The sequence below is a fragment of the Micropterus dolomieu genome, linkage group LG05, assembly GCF_021292245.1.
Source record: "Micropterus dolomieu isolate WLL.071019.BEF.003 ecotype Adirondacks linkage group LG05, ASM2129224v1, whole genome shotgun sequence".
Taxonomy (NCBI): domain Eukaryota; kingdom Metazoa; phylum Chordata; class Actinopteri; order Centrarchiformes; family Centrarchidae; genus Micropterus; species Micropterus dolomieu.
The window spans coordinates 22,620,395-22,635,959 of NC_060154.1; the positions used below are offsets into that span (position 1 = coordinate 22,620,395).

The 15,565-nt window shown below is 39.3% G+C and overlaps 1 protein-coding gene across 2 annotated transcripts; it reads right to left on the reverse strand.

Moving 5' to 3' along the window:
* Window positions 1-2,558: 2,558 nt before the first annotated feature.
* Window positions 2,559-14,505, reverse strand: LOC123971174 (MAU2 chromatid cohesion factor homolog). Of its 2 annotated transcripts, none has more exons than XM_046049849.1 (18): window positions 14,257-14,505; window positions 13,862-13,945; window positions 13,565-13,660; window positions 13,198-13,292; window positions 12,827-12,854; window positions 12,491-12,646; window positions 11,046-11,192; window positions 9,878-9,968; window positions 9,635-9,738; window positions 9,393-9,470; window positions 9,202-9,267; window positions 7,678-7,761; window positions 7,148-7,197; window positions 6,962-7,039; window positions 6,712-6,823; window positions 4,328-4,418; window positions 3,992-4,119; window positions 2,559-3,821 (listed from the first exon to the last, which is right to left on the reverse strand). In XM_046049849.1, the coding sequence occupies exons 1-18, from the start codon at window positions 14,488-14,490 to the stop codon at window positions 3,747-3,749; spliced, it is 1,797 nt and encodes a 598-aa protein (XP_045905805.1). In that variant the 5' UTR covers window positions 14,491-14,505; the 3' UTR covers window positions 2,559-3,746. The 2 variants fall into 2 exon arrangements, with proteins under 2 accessions (XP_045905805.1, XP_045905804.1); XM_046049848.1 differs by having other exon boundaries at window positions 7,678-7,803.
* Between the last annotated feature and the right edge of the window lie 1,060 nt (window positions 14,506-15,565).

The following is a 15,565-nucleotide window of genomic DNA, read 5'->3' on the forward strand; positions in this document are numbered from 1 at the left end:
AAGTACAGTAGATGTGGGGACAGTAAAAACAAGAACGGGACAATACTGAATGGGAACCTAAAATCCTGCGTGGACCAAATTTAAAGAGTATATAAACTGAATTTAAAAATTATTGTATGGCAACCTGTTATTGCACTGACTAAATTTGATTTTATTACATGCTTGTGTGACAATGGTGTGCCTGCTTGTCAGACAGAAACTTCCCAGTTCCTCTGTTTGTGTGCTACTCCAAGCACATAACATGATGAACTAAAATAATGAACCACTTTTTGCTGAAGAATACATACGTTTGATAAGCTTCTCCCACACACACTTCTTGCAGTCTTTACTTGAGAAACTGCAATTTTCTACATAGAAAAATAGGCAAACATAAATAAATGGGCAATGTATCCATCTCTTTCATTTTAGACGTTTTACTTTCTGTTATCACGTAGTTAGTCACGTGTGTCCCTACATTTGGTGCTATACAGTCCATATGATCCTTGTTTTACAACCTTTGTTTTTATGGGGAGAAAAAATCACTTTTTGCATACCATATGTGCCATGCAAGTATGTTATATATTATATGTACTGAAAAGGGATTAATAGAGTAATTCATCTTCTATATGAAGCATATATTTAGGTTTCACATTCAGCATTTTGTATTTCTCAAGGCTTCCTTATGTGCATGGGTATCTGTGTGCATGCACATGTGCATAGGCACCTTCTTTTACTACCTTTAATCCAGCTACCTAAACAGTACCTGTAAGTTTTTAAAAGCATCACACTGATGCTGATATCTTTAATTTGCCACCACATATCATAACAAGTGAGGATACCATCAGGTTTATGCTGAATCTGAATACTGTATATGAGTGGGGTTTTCAATGACAACATAACAGAAAGAGTAAATAAAAAGATTTTTGTTAATTAATCATACTTAACATAAAGTATAACCAGATATCAATTGAATGTAAATGAGTCTATTGCTTGACTTAGTACATTTGTTTATGTTGGATATTTAACAGTTTAATAATTCTGCATTAAATGGGATGGCAGTTGAGGTAGAACACAACTATTGCTTGCAGAGTAGACATTAGAGTGGATCGAGTCTGCTGTTACTCCCTGTTCTTCTTGTGACCACACAGGACCCTGTAACAGCTCAAAGATCATCGGAGAAAGGGTTCTAAACTTTTGCTAAACTAGCACCTGCACACCTTCCCAAGAGCATCTGTGCATTTCTGAGGTACACAGTTGTACCTGGTCAGCGTGCCCCTGAAGTTTACCCATAAACACAAGCGCATAGCTGGACAACACAACTCGTGTAACCACATCGAGCCACCTCTATGGCCACAGCTTGTGATATGGTGCTGGTGTGGGAATTCCTGCAGTTATGCTCACTGAGAGCCCCCCCGTGTTTCCTGGCTAACTGCATATCTGTTCAGAATGCCTTGTCAATAATCACCCCTGAATCTCAATTTACCACCTGCAGACAGACAGCCTTGTAGAGGTTCAAGCCAAGGAAATAATGGTGCAGACTATCAGGGCATCCATAGCTACAACGTGGTGAAAGTGTTCTCGGGTTTATCCTTATTCAAGCTGCTCTATGTTGCAAAGGAAGCTTGGGAGCAGCAGCTCTATTCTCATGTCTCACCTCTCCACACTAATCATTTAACAAGTGCAGGAATGGAGGTGGACACATAAGTCCATGCCACTGGGATAGCTGAACACTTGCAAGCACAAAGTCCAGGTTTCACTTTATATCTGTGTAGCGTTTTAGTGCTTAGTTTACTGTTCCACACACAAATACCTTGTTAAATGCACTTCTGCATGCTTTTGTTGCGATAATGAAGCAACCCTGCTCACTGTCTTGTCCTATATGACAAAGGTTTGTGGAATAGTTCTTTGATTGAGAGAGAGAGTGAATCGAGAATTAGTCACAAGACAATGAAAGAGAACTGCACTATTGTGAGCTAAATTGTCAAATCTTATAAAAACAGAAACGAATGACATTAAAAATTATTTTTTCCAAAGCATCAGTTGATTGATTTGATTAACCAGAAAACAGCATGTGATTGTTTAGGCGGTACATTTTAGCCACGTAGATGTTTACATAGTGGTGGCTTTAAAATATATTTTCTTCTAGAAAGAAATTCTGGCTTTTGTTTAGCGTAAAAGTACACAATGGAACTATATTACAATATTTTGTCCTAAAATTGAGATCTGTGCATATTTTGTCTATAAGAAAAGCCTTAAAATGTACAATTACATGCACGTAAACTCTTACACCACCTAAAGGCAACTTAAAAAAATATGCTCATCACTAACTCACACTTTTACTACTGTAGCAGTTAAATTAGCCAAGTACTGTGCGTCATACAGCTGCCCATATTCACTCAGTTTCCTTCCTATTGTTTTGCTACCACTTCAGCAGCGGCCCAGTTTGGCTCCACTAAACATGATTATTATGCGATCAGGTGCCCAATGCACCCACGCATTGAACCAGCTCTAAAAACAAGCATGAAACACTCAATCCATTAGAATAATGTCTATAAACAGAAGTGTGAATGAGTAAATTATTAAATTTCAATCATATTTTTATTGGAAAATTATTGAAAACAATGTAAGCATTAAAAACATAGGCATTGGATAGAATATGGCTAGTACTCAAGCTTAAACTGTGTCCTTACAGAGTGCCTTAAATACCAAGCATTGAGATTTCTACAGAGGATAGCTAAAAATACATATCACACTTTACTAAATTGACTTTATAAAATGTCACTGTACAATAAAAGGTTCAACAAGTTGCAGATCTATACAAACATACTGTAAAGAAACCATTTAGTAGAACTATCAAGACAAATAACAAAAAAAAAAAAAAAAAAAAAAAATCACTTTTTTGAATATCTGAACGTAAGCTCCAAAAGTCTAAACATGATCTGAAAAAATTAATATCAACAGGGAATTTTTATATTATGTGTTGTTGATATAAAATGCAGAAGTTTTTAAATGTTGCTCATTAACAGAGGCATATTCTGGTCCAAAGAGGAACTGCATACAGTGGATTTTGCACTGCCCCGATTTAATGCCAAATTATGAAACTTCTCAACTGATTACTTTGTGAAAATATATTACAAGATGTTTATTTTCTTCTATTATGGATTTTGTGCAAAAAAATGATCTACCAAGAATGTTTTGTTAGCAATGCAAGTCAGAAACTATTATACAGGAAGTTTACATCAGTAACTTCCATGCATGAAAAAAAACAAAAAAAACAAACAGGATCCATACAAAAAAGGCAAAATGTAAAATATTTACCAACAGGTACAAAAATATCAACATGAATAAATTAATTTCCCCTACATTTCTTTACTGCCTTCCTATCTACCCCCTGGTTTTTCCAACAAATGGAAAAGAAACCTGGCAAACGTACAGAAGGCTTCTCTATATCTGAGGTAAAGAAGCCCTTTTATACGTCGCTATGTGTCCTTCACTACTCTAATCAACAGTCCAACCCTGCCCTTATGCGCTTATGAGAAATACATGTACAACAGTAGTTGTAATTGTTTTAAAACAATTAAAAGTGTGATAGCAGACAATCAGGAAGCAACCTTGAGAAGCTAATAAAGTGAAGGCCTGAACTCTAGTGTGACCTGTTAAAAATCTCTCAAATTTCAGCTACAGTAGTCTGACAGCAGGTTGTTAGGCATCAGTCTGTTGCTTGTCATATAGTACCAGCTACCGTCATATGCCAGACAGGTGGTTTCTCATAGCAGGCTTGCAAGGCTGGTTGTTGGGCCGTTCTGGGCTTGAATCTGGACAGGAGGGGGGCCATCAGTCCACTGAAAATCAGAGATAAACACTGTAATGTCAGCACTACAAAACGTAGAAACAGAAAATAGATACGCCACAGTGAACATGTGTAAATATGTAATTACAATATGGCATTAGAGTTAAAAGTGATACTGAAAAGCAATGATAAAATTGAACGACGCTAATCTGTTTCACATACACTGATGAGGTTATGCTCAGGGAGGCTGCAGGCAGCGATGTGGTCCTGCAGCAGCTGCTGGGAGAAGTTCTGGTGCATCTGGGCTGCTTCATGGGCATCCATGGTGTTCCCAAGGGCCTTGTTCAAGTCTGCAAGCACAACACATGGTCAACATCTCCCTTCAAACACAGCTTGTTTCTTGAGAAAAAAGATTTTGTGCTTCAAATGTGATTCTCACAGCAAAAAGGTCTACAAAGCCTGTGCTTTGATTAAAAGTGTTAACGAACAAATCTAAGAACATAAACAATGTTGAGATGATGATGATGAGATGAGATATGGGGAAAGGCAATTACTTACCTTTCAACAGTGCTGAGGACCAGAGCTGAACAGACATGTCAGGGATCTTGCTGGCCAGCTGCATGGCAGGTACAACCATGTTGTTGCTTTCCTAAAGAGAAAAGGGCAACGTTTTATAAAACAGAATGGGTAGAAACTATCAGACGACGATCCTCAACCCGCTCTACCTTCTGAGCAGGAGGTAGAGGGTTGCCTGTTAATCAGAAGGTCAGCGGTCCAATCCCCGGCTCCTCCAGGCTGCATATCCAAGTGTGCTTGGGCAAGATACTGAACCCCAAATTGCCCCCAGTGGTTATTCCACCAGTGCGTGAATGTGTGTGACTGGTGAATGTGATTTAGCATACAAGCGGTTTGAGTGGTTAAAAAGACTAGAAAGGCACTATACAAATACGGAGCATTAACATTTGCATTTATAAACACTGTAAGCATTAAAAAGGTTTTTGAAATATGTGCATACCAGAACATCCTACACAACAGGGGTCATTTTTGGATCATTTGTGGACACACGTTACCTCCCCAGTTAATAATTTGAGCACACAATATAATAAATAATCTCCACGTTATTTTGAACCCTGAAGTTACGTGATCTGTGTGAACAAATTAATTCATGCTTCAATTAGTTATTGAGGCAAAAGGAAGTGAAGTTTAGAGTTGTTGTGGCTACTCTGGTCAGCTAGGGAGGAGCAATAAAGACTGCTAGCAGCAGACTAAAAGCTATGTTTTGGTAAGGAGGTATTAAATTATTGATTCAATATTTTTTAAATATTCCTATAGATTCTCAGTGTTCCTCTGTCAGCTGATGTTAGACCTATATGTACGAACTTGTTCTTTTTGCTTTGTCATCTAACGTGAGCTCAAGAATGCAAGGGCCAGTTTACCTGCTGTGCATTTTGCTCTCCGAAACACCTAACAAGAATCACACGGTGTGTAAATGGTACCCACTAGCTTCCTCGCCTCAACCGTGATGTCTGGACAAGTCTTAATTTCTAGATGATTCAGCTCCCTGGAGTTGGCTTCATTTATTGCTGCCAGTCATTTTTTTCCCCTCCATTTGGTCATGCCACAACAACAACAACAAGACTAGAGCTCATCTGGCCTCAACCTACATAACAACCCAACAGACGCCTCAATCATATATGGTTAATTGTAGACGCTAACAAGGCAGAATATGAGGCCTGGATACGGAAACATCTTGTCAAGCAATTCAGATGGCAGGAGAAATTTTATTAATAATCTAATTTAATTAATTACAGAATATAATGCAGTGAGGAGCTTATTCTGTGTTGCTTTCAGATCTGTTTCACCTATAGATCAACTTTTCTCATGTAATATCTTCCCTACTGAGGCAACACACATGCAGGCATGATTGAGTCTTCCCTCCTCTTTTGTCATGTTCACAGGGAGAGAACGGAAAACCTGGCCAAAAAGAAACTGTGACAAAAAGTTGTTAAAGTTACTGACTGGTGCATGCCCGTTTTGGGGTCATTTTAGAATCAGTAGCTTGTTTTACGTTGTCTTACGTTAAATATATAAACAAGTTCAAATAAACCTCACTCAAAGTCATTAACATTTCTTTTGCAAGTTATTTTTCAAAGATTTTTAACAAATGCTTTAAAAAGTGATGTCCCCAGTGTAAATGACACGTTTCATCCTGTTGACGTTAGACTACATTACATCCAGGTTGCTGCCACTGGTCTCCATAAATGAACAATTAGCTTAGCTAAAATTATGGGTTAATAAAAGTGGGCTAAAATATAAAAATTGGTGACATTACTGTAGCAGACAAGACAGTTAACATTGTAAGCTAGTTTACTTCTGTCTTACATCAGGCTTGCTTTCCAACCAACAGCTCCTTCGGCAGTCTTTTACCGTCCTCACGTGTTCAGCTGTCAGACTCCGCAGTGTAGCGGACTAGAAAAAAGACCCACCCTCCGCAACCTCTGATTGGCTGTTTGGTTGAGGCATTAGGAGAGACTATTGGTTACGCAGAGCCAGTTGTAAAGTTGCAAAGCCCATGCTAGAGTGGACACGGTAGAAATAACTGGTATGCCCAAACTCCGCCCCCCCTCAAATATTTTCTCATCGGATCTGCACAAATCACGTAGGTGACTCATTTGGGTTTCAAAAAGGCGAAGTTCGCCGAAAGATGAAGAGTTTGCATGCCTGATATATGAAAGGGTTTTATTAATTAAGCCCGAGCTGCTCGTGGCACATCAAAGACCAATTACAACATTTTATTCTTATCCGAGTTCATAATAAAAACAGATCAGACGAAATGTTCTGTTGTTGTTCAAACACCTGCTGTCCAACCCAATTTATAGCCCAAATAATGTATTGATAATGTAAGGATTTTGCGTAAACATTAGGCACATTTGTCATCTTACTCTGTGGTTGCCCAGTACATAGAAGATGTGGCCTAGCAGAACCAGGGAGCAGGCAGTCAGTCTGTTCAGATCCTCAGCATTAGACATCTTCAAGGTTTCTCTTAGGAAACGTCTGCAACACAACAATAAATACACACATTACATACATTCTCAGATAGATATATATCTATAGATATAGAGAGAGATATAGGCCAGGGTGGATCTGTGGGAGTGTTTGAATGAAACTATTTAATTATTGAATTTGTCATACTTGGCCTCGTTGTAGCGTCCTTGAAAGAAGGACAGGAGTCCCCTGATGTAAAAGGCTGCAGCACGGAGGCAATGGGAGCTGAATCAAATACAAAAACAGTGGTTGTATATTTAATCATCTTAACCAGCTTTAAATGCACTGCTTTGAGGTACTGTCCTGTGTTTATACACAAAGAAAAAATCTTACCTTACTGGGAAGTTATGATCTGGGTTTATTCTCTCTAGGAGGCTGTACAGCTGAAGAAAAGATTTTAAAAAGCAAGTTTAAAAGTGCACCTGTTAGTTATTATTAAAAGGCTTGTCTCTACTCATGTTTCCTTCATTTAAAGAAAAAAAGAGTGTACTTTTATCTGAGACAACTTCAATCCACCAACTGTGTTCTTAGAAAAAGAGGATACAGATTACTTAAATTTGGTTATCAAAGTACTGTCCTGAGTGCGACATTTTATGGTTGAAAAAGAAACTCGTCACTGCTCTCTAGTGGACAAACTATGTAATGGCAACACTGTTTCTAAACAACAAAACAGCATTTTCGGCTTTTCTTGCTGCAACTTCTTGTGATTGTGTGACAAACATACATGCCAATACAACATATCTGTGATAAGCCATTGGCAATGCTGATGTACTGATCAGACTTTACGAAGTTGCACTTTCATCAGTGCCACTGTATCGAACTGTTGTGATTTCCAAACGTGACTCGTTTATTACTTCACTAACCTCCTGGTGTCGGTTTCCTTCTCTTATATAGACACTGGCCAAGTTGGTCACAATGTATGTCCACAGTTCTTGGTGTGTGGTGAGCTGAAACGATACCGACATGTTTGAGACAAGAGGAGAGAGCAGCTGCAGCATGGAGTAGAAGAAGAGAAAAGAGTAAAAGAGAGGAGAAGAGGAGAAGATATTGGTGACAGTTAGGGGTGCAACGAATAATCAACGTAGTCAACAAAAAAAAGGGATGTAGGTTAGTTGCCAAAAAACTGAGTTATCAATTAGTTCATGGTATTAACACTTTCATGACCTAAAACCTTTAAAGTGTGGGATCGTTTATCTCTTCACTCAGCCAAAAAGGTTGTGAACTGCAGCATTTGCAAAGCTGACCTTTCCTGGCATGGGAGCACACCAGTTATGCTGGAGCATCTGAAGAGGAGGCACGTTGGCTCTCTGGATGATGAAGACTCATCTTGGTAAGCTAGTTAGCAAGCTAGCTAGCTTAATGTTAAAAGCCATGTTACTTCACGTTATGAGCTGTAATGGTCTTCTATACATTTTGTCTAGGTCGATAACTTCTAATGGCGATGAGAGTAGCAAGTAATTATTATACACCGCATTCCTGTTCACATTCCAAATGTGCCCTGACTTAACAGTCATGAACGGCGCATCGTTCTTCGCAATATTTACAGCTGAGGAATGTGTTACTGCCCAGTGCACACGTTTAGATTACACCAGAGAATTTAATACTGAATTGCCAACAATTCTCCTGTCTATGTATGGGTTCGATTTGGTTTGAACATGACTTGGAAAAATGTGACGTTAAAATGTACATTATCCAATTAACAATCCGATCTTGCCTTGTGTTTACACCTAGTATTTTTAATTCTTTCTTGTTATCCTCACTTAGATCAGATCTCTGTCCTCCAAACCTGCAAGTGAGTAATTTGAGGTGGCGGCTAATTCGCCCCAGACTCCCTTAAAAAAAAGAAAAGAAAAAAAAAAAAAAAGGGGAAACTTTCTAAACTTTGTGAAACGCCGTCTACAACAAATTTGTTCTCTCTTGTAAATTTGGCAAATTCAATACCTTAAGTTAGTCCTTTCCTAAATATTGTGTTAGTGCTGCAGTACCGGCGTGTCAGCTACTCTGTCAATAGATGAATTAAATGACTTAAACGACGCACACCGTTGACCTGTTTGGTCCTAGACATGACTTGATTTCAGAGGACCATTCTGTTGCTGCAGCAGAAACGTTCATTAAAAGATGTTTTTTTGAATGCAGTATTCATTATTATCATTATTGTCTTAATTGTCTTTGTCGTCTTGTTAATTAGCACATGCCTGAAACAACCTCAAGCTAAATTTAAAAGCTGATAGCTAAATAAGAGGCATTGAGTAATTCTGACATTCATAATCTGAATAGTCGATTATTCATTTCAATAATAAATAGCTTATTCGACTTTCAAAATAGTCGTTAGTTGCAGCCCTAGTGACAGAATCTGGCGAGAGGCAGCAAAAGTACCATGTACTCACCCGCAAGGCTGTGGTAAACTGTGCCTCTGCGTTATCCATACAGTTCACCGAGATGCAGTACAGACCCTGGGATAGGAAAAGACAAAGAGGAATAGAGTGTGTAAGTGTGATTGAGAGTGTTATTGCAGGCACACACACACAGTTGTACACACAACAACTGTTAAAAAAGGGTTTAGGTTGAAAATACTCACTAATAGCGTGTGAAGCTGAGCAGCGTGGTTGGTGAACAGCCGGGGGGATTGTTGGCACAGCTGACACACCTGTGAGATCTGAATGGACAAGACAGGAGAGTCAGTGTTCACTTCCACAAGGTCGGTCAAGAATGCAAATTCATTTCTGTAACATGCTACAAAATAGATCTCTCAAGGCTGCCGGACTTTGCTGGTCATGCAACAAAGATCAAGAAACGACCATGGATACAGAAACAATTTACCTCTTGTAATGCAGTGGCCTTGTGGCCCGTGACAAGCCTACACATGATGATGTGCTCAAGCAGAATGACTTGAAAGGTGGAGAGGATGGGGCTGCAGTCCAACACTGGAACATGAAGATAAATATTAAAAAGCGTACACAAACAGGTGGTGCAAAATGTTTTTTACAGTACGAAAAGTACAATTCCACGGCATTATGAAATTATTTTCTTTGGAAAGGCGCAGGAACACATTGGGTAACTCACTTTTTAGTTTCTCTAGTTGCATAAGAGCCTTGTCTGTGTACTTCTGGGCTTTCTCCAAATAGCCTGCTTGCATGGAGTGCATGACTGTAACCTGCAAAATGAGTCCCAATAATGTACATGTTAAATGATTAGAAATAGTTCCACATTAACCAAATCTCTGCAACACTGCAGTTGTGTCTAGCTATCCATGGGGATAATACAAATAGCCTCACCAACTGCGTTAACTTTTAATATCCATTTAGGCTGAAATGATTTATGGATTGCTTAAAGACTTCGACACAAATTCTTTGCATCAATGCTTTGTTTAGTCCATGTAACGATATTGCGCACGGTTTCGCATGGACAATTATTACTGTCGCACATCGCGTTAACGCTGTGATGAAGTAAACACGACGAAGAACAAAGTGTCCAAAGTAAGGGATTATTTCAAGCTAAAAGAAAAGAACAACTCTGTAATTTTACAGTTTGTCCACAGTAAAAGAAAACTAATGTCGCCTACTGCAACAGCACGACAGAAATGCTTCAGTATCTGCTCAGAAAGCACCCGGTCTATCATCAAGTCTACGGAGCGGACCACAAACAAGGTAGCAGTAACTTTAGCATTTAACTTAAAGCCATGATTGATTGTTGAGTTGAAGGCTAGCAAAAGTAAGCTACAATTCTCAGCTGTAAATATATACACATGCGTTTGCTGTTATTGTTCTCCGCCTGGTTGGGCCGTGAGTTTGTGTTGCAACGTCTCAGTCATGAGTTACACAGTTGATCCCGCGCTCGCCGGCAAGCAAAAGTGCTTCTTATACAATTACTCAATGAACTGATGAAATAATCTGTAGAATACTCGATTACTAAAATCAACTTAGCTGCAGCCCGAATATCTATTATTATTATTAGGTTGCATTTTACGTGCAAACTAAATGGATAATAACCGCATGTTGACACTTCAGCCAGAAAGACTATTTTCTTTGTGCCCTCTTCTTCTCCTTTCAAAATACATTTTGGTTCTGGTGTGGAAGGAAAGGTTGGTGTGATAACTTGGAGAAGCCAGTAGTTTGCTACTAATCTAAAAACATTTAGGAGTTTTGCCATCTAATCAGTGACAGCCCTGGTGTTTTTTTGGGAGAGTATTGAATTTAAGGTAAAAAAAGAGAGAAGCGAGAAGTGGTATTACCAAATACACAAGGACACACATGTGCTCCTTGGGCAGCCAGTGGAAGAGGTCAGCTGGGTTGCTGGGCAGAATCTCGTCATCGTGAAGCGTAGAAATGGTCTGGATGCACTGCTGAAGCTGCTTAAGACACGGCTTCACACTCTTCACCTGGGGACACATGGGCACGACAAGACATCGCACCTCAGCTTCAAGCAGTTTGAGACAACCCGACATCAAACTGGGTTTACCATCTCTAATCACTTTATGAAATTGTGAACGCATGTTGATGAACGCTTTTCAGTGTTTCCCATTAATTAACAAGACCATGGCGGCCCACCATAGTCTAATTTGCTCCATTTTAAAATGAACTGAAAATATTTTTACAAATCTTATAATAACATTTCAGATCCTGTAACGTCATGTTTTTGTGGGCACTGCTCCGCTCTGCTGTAAGCTCGCAGGCTCACACACTTTGGCATCCGATTCGAGACAACCACTTTTCTTTTGAGGTAACTACGGTAACGTTAACAGTCCGTTTCTGTCACTTGTTTGTGAGAAGGCGATTAAGCTAGCCACGCCTACATTTGGAGTGCACACGTATTAAAGCCTTCATGGTAAATCCACTATAACGGACCAGAGCAAGCTGACAGGCAGGTTAGCGACTTTATCCTGTCATTGATTGTCTCTCTCTACAAAGACAAGTGTCCTACCCGAAGACAGGCTATTAAGTCTTCATGTTGCGCCATACAAGAACCACATACAACATTATTTATCAAGTTGGGTCAGGCTCTGGTCAGACTTAAATTCATCATCATTTATAGCTATACAATGGGTTTGTGATTAAATAGTTTATTAGAGCACAAAATTGTTTACAAGCGTACAAAGTTCTTCATGGATGCATCTTAATTTTGCACCAAATTAATGAATTTAACTTTAAAATGGACAAACTTTTCTTCCGGGTGGGCATGCCTCCGGACCCCCGATGAGAGGGTCCGAGGCCCACCCACCATAGTCTCTTAAAATCCTGAGGGAAACACTGCTTTTCATGTGTGTTAATAAACACCGCAGTGTTTCCCATACATTAATTTATTTGTGGCGGATGGCCACATACTGATTTTCAATTTCATTTTTCTATTTAAAATGGGTAAAATTGTAATTCATTGTAGCACTGCAAGCAGCGCATATATCTGCTCAGCCCCTCCTCTCACTCACTCACACACACACACACACACACACACTAGCCGCTTTCACACTGCAATATTTTCCAGAAGTGAGTAATGCACCTGTTGTGCTGGTGTTGTAGGCTATAACATGAAAGAGGCTATTGACATAGACCCGTCTGTGAATAGCCCCTCTTCTTCGTCCACTAAACATGAATCTAAACATGATCATGCGCTGGAGGAAGGATTGTGGCAATGAACAACTCTGTCTAGCTTTATCTAACCCTTCCAGACTGGTTTTCCTACCTGTCCAGCATCCAGGTAGTGTGTGACCTGTAGGACCAGGAAGAAGACCCTCAAGGACTCCTTCTGGATGGGGTTTCCCTGCCAGTTTTCCACAATAGTTCCGCACAGTGTGAGCAGGGGATGCACCTCCCCGAGCTTCCTCTCCATTAGCAGCAACTACAAGATTGAAAAAAAATAAAATGCATAAATATAGAATGTGATGTATTATTTGTTTCGTGATGTACACAAAAACATATAAAAAGGTGCAAGAGAAGTATAGACATAAATCACTGTTTATATCGCCACAGTGTAACAGCACAAACAGCATGACAAAGTGAAGCAGAACAGATGACTCACCATTCCTTTACTGAGGAGAAACAATGCCCTAAAAAGCAAAAATATCAAGTCAGCTTTTTTCACCACCAAGCTCTCACAATCAATCGTTATTTATAAACTGTTGTTCCACTGTTGTATTGGTGGCAAGGGTGCACCAGTGCAATTTGTTCACTAAGATGAACATCTGAGAAACATTAATGTAATGGGAACATTCTGGTGTTTTGTCTTTAATTCACTAAATATTGTGTGATTTGTTTGCACACACAATGAAAAGACAGTGCCAGGAAAACCCTCCATACAAACACGCAAACTGAAGAGTGGAGTGGAGTGTTTGGACACTTAACACCAAAAGCCTTAAATATTCAGTCAACAGAGGAGTGAGTGACATATACCTGGTATATTCTGACCCAACCACTCGGGCATACTCAGCTCCAACCCCCAGCAGGTCACATGCTGACACCAAATCTTTTTCCAGAGTATGAAGTTGCTGATAGAGACAAGAACATTCCTGTCATCAGTGGAGACTCTTTTACTATTTGGACACAAAGTATGGCAAAATCTAACTGAAACATACGAAATGCAAGTGTGAGCAAACAGCACCCAGACAAACCACATGGATTGTATTAAGGCAGTTGTAAATTATTTCTCACTTCAACTTAAACACAGTTGGACCTGCACATAAACATGAGCTGAGTGGGTGAAACTGTGTCACCCATTCAGGGACATATTCATATTATTGCATACATATTTAATACATACCGCCAACTGGAACAACAATCTGCAGTGCCAGTATGGTGTTTGTTGTGAAATCTGGATAGCTTTGCGCAGTAGGGGCTTTGCAGAGTCCACCAAATTCTGAAAAAGCAGAGGGATCAATAGTCAATAATAAATACCAATGTCAGCCCACCCTGCACGTACCACGGTGACATACACGACTGCAAATCTCCATTTCACTTGGTGGTAAGAAGTGATGAATGTAAGCCGCTAAGCTAATGTTACTTCTGTCTCACGAAAATAATGAACGTTACTTCAGTTGTTACCCAAAAATTAGCTTACCTGTTGGCAGAAGAGTTCGGACAAAATGCTGGCAGCTTCAAATTTGACATCTTCAAACTGGGGGACTTGTTGAGATATAAACCACTGCAAAACAAAAGACACAAAATAGAAGCGTTGTCCTACTGTCGGTGTTTGCTATCTTTATGAACCAATAATAATCCCCATACAGCGGCTTATTTGGCTAACACCAGATAAAGAATGAAAACGGCCGACTCGGGACGAATATGTAACAAACCTCTAACATATCTAACACTTCTTGACGAAGTTAGGCTTCCGGAATTAAAAGCTATATAAAGATTTCCGCCGTTCTCTGTTTTCGCTGCCTGTGGCCTACATCCCTCCCCTTCTCCGCCGCATCCCCGTTGTTTCCTAACGTTACATCGAACGTCCCTCACCGCTTTCTCCAGGTGGCTGCGGGCCAGCTCGCTGTTCTTAGTGTGGTGGTAGAGAACCGAGCCCAGCTGAAGATGTGTTCGGGCCTCGATCCTCTGTGGGGGCTTAAACTGAAACACTGCCTGTAGACAATGCACGCAGAGACGGATTTTGGGCGGACTGGAGGTTCGGAAATGCTCCGCAAAGCCGAGAAGGGCGAGGTACCAGCGCTCGGGGGCCTCTACATTTGACGCCATTTTCCCCGACAACAACAAGTTTTTCAGCGCTATGGCCAGGCTCCCGGGATGCCAGGTTAGGTCATGGAGAACCCACAACCAAATCGTCCAAAGCCCCAGTCCATCGCTTTTGTTTGCTCTTCTTCTTTTTAGAAAACATTTAACCATGTATCACTAACAAAGACTAACATACGTTGTACCAGTTAGAATAATTTTACATTAAAAGTACATTTATTAAAAAAATAAAAAAAATAAAGACAATATATAAATTATATACTTTTCTCAAGGGCAGCAGCTATTTTATTGTGAGACATTTGTGCTTTGAAAAATTTCCATTTTGTGAGACATTATACTCTATGGCAGTATATTGCTGCAAAACCAGAAAAAGAAAAGTGGATCAGTATCATGTTATAACGTATAAATTTTACTATGTTTATCATGTCATAACAAGATACGTGCGTTATTATGATGTGCGAACGTATCACATCAATGATATACTATTTATCATGTTATAATGTGATATTTCATGTTATAACGTGATAACGTATTGTTATTCTAACATAAATGTTTCACATTATAATGTGATCACTTGTACTAACGGGGAGTTATTATGTCGTAATGATGTGAAAATAGCTTGTTATAACGGGAAAAACATCTTGTTATAACTTGTTTTCATAATACTGTTAGTTTATTACGTTTCACTGAGAATTATAGAATTTTTCATTTCCTTGTATAATTGTCAGAATTAGGTTTTATATTCAAAACATCACTTCATTCAACATATATGCAGAGCTAATCAAATGGGGTACTATGGGTCACCCTTAATATCAACATCAAAAGTATTTCTTAAAGATAATGTAAAGTCAGTTATTTAACACTCCAAAAGGGATCGTTCTTGAAATTAATAATTATATTTGACCTAGGTATAAACTGATTAGTCGATTCCTCTTGATATGCAGATCATGATAAATTAGTTTTACTTTTATTTCATGTAATTTGTGGTTGTCGTTTGTATCAAAAATACTCTGTTCTGTCTGCCAAGTATTTAAGCATTGCAACAGCACGAATGCAGTTTATGTAACACATCACTAAACCT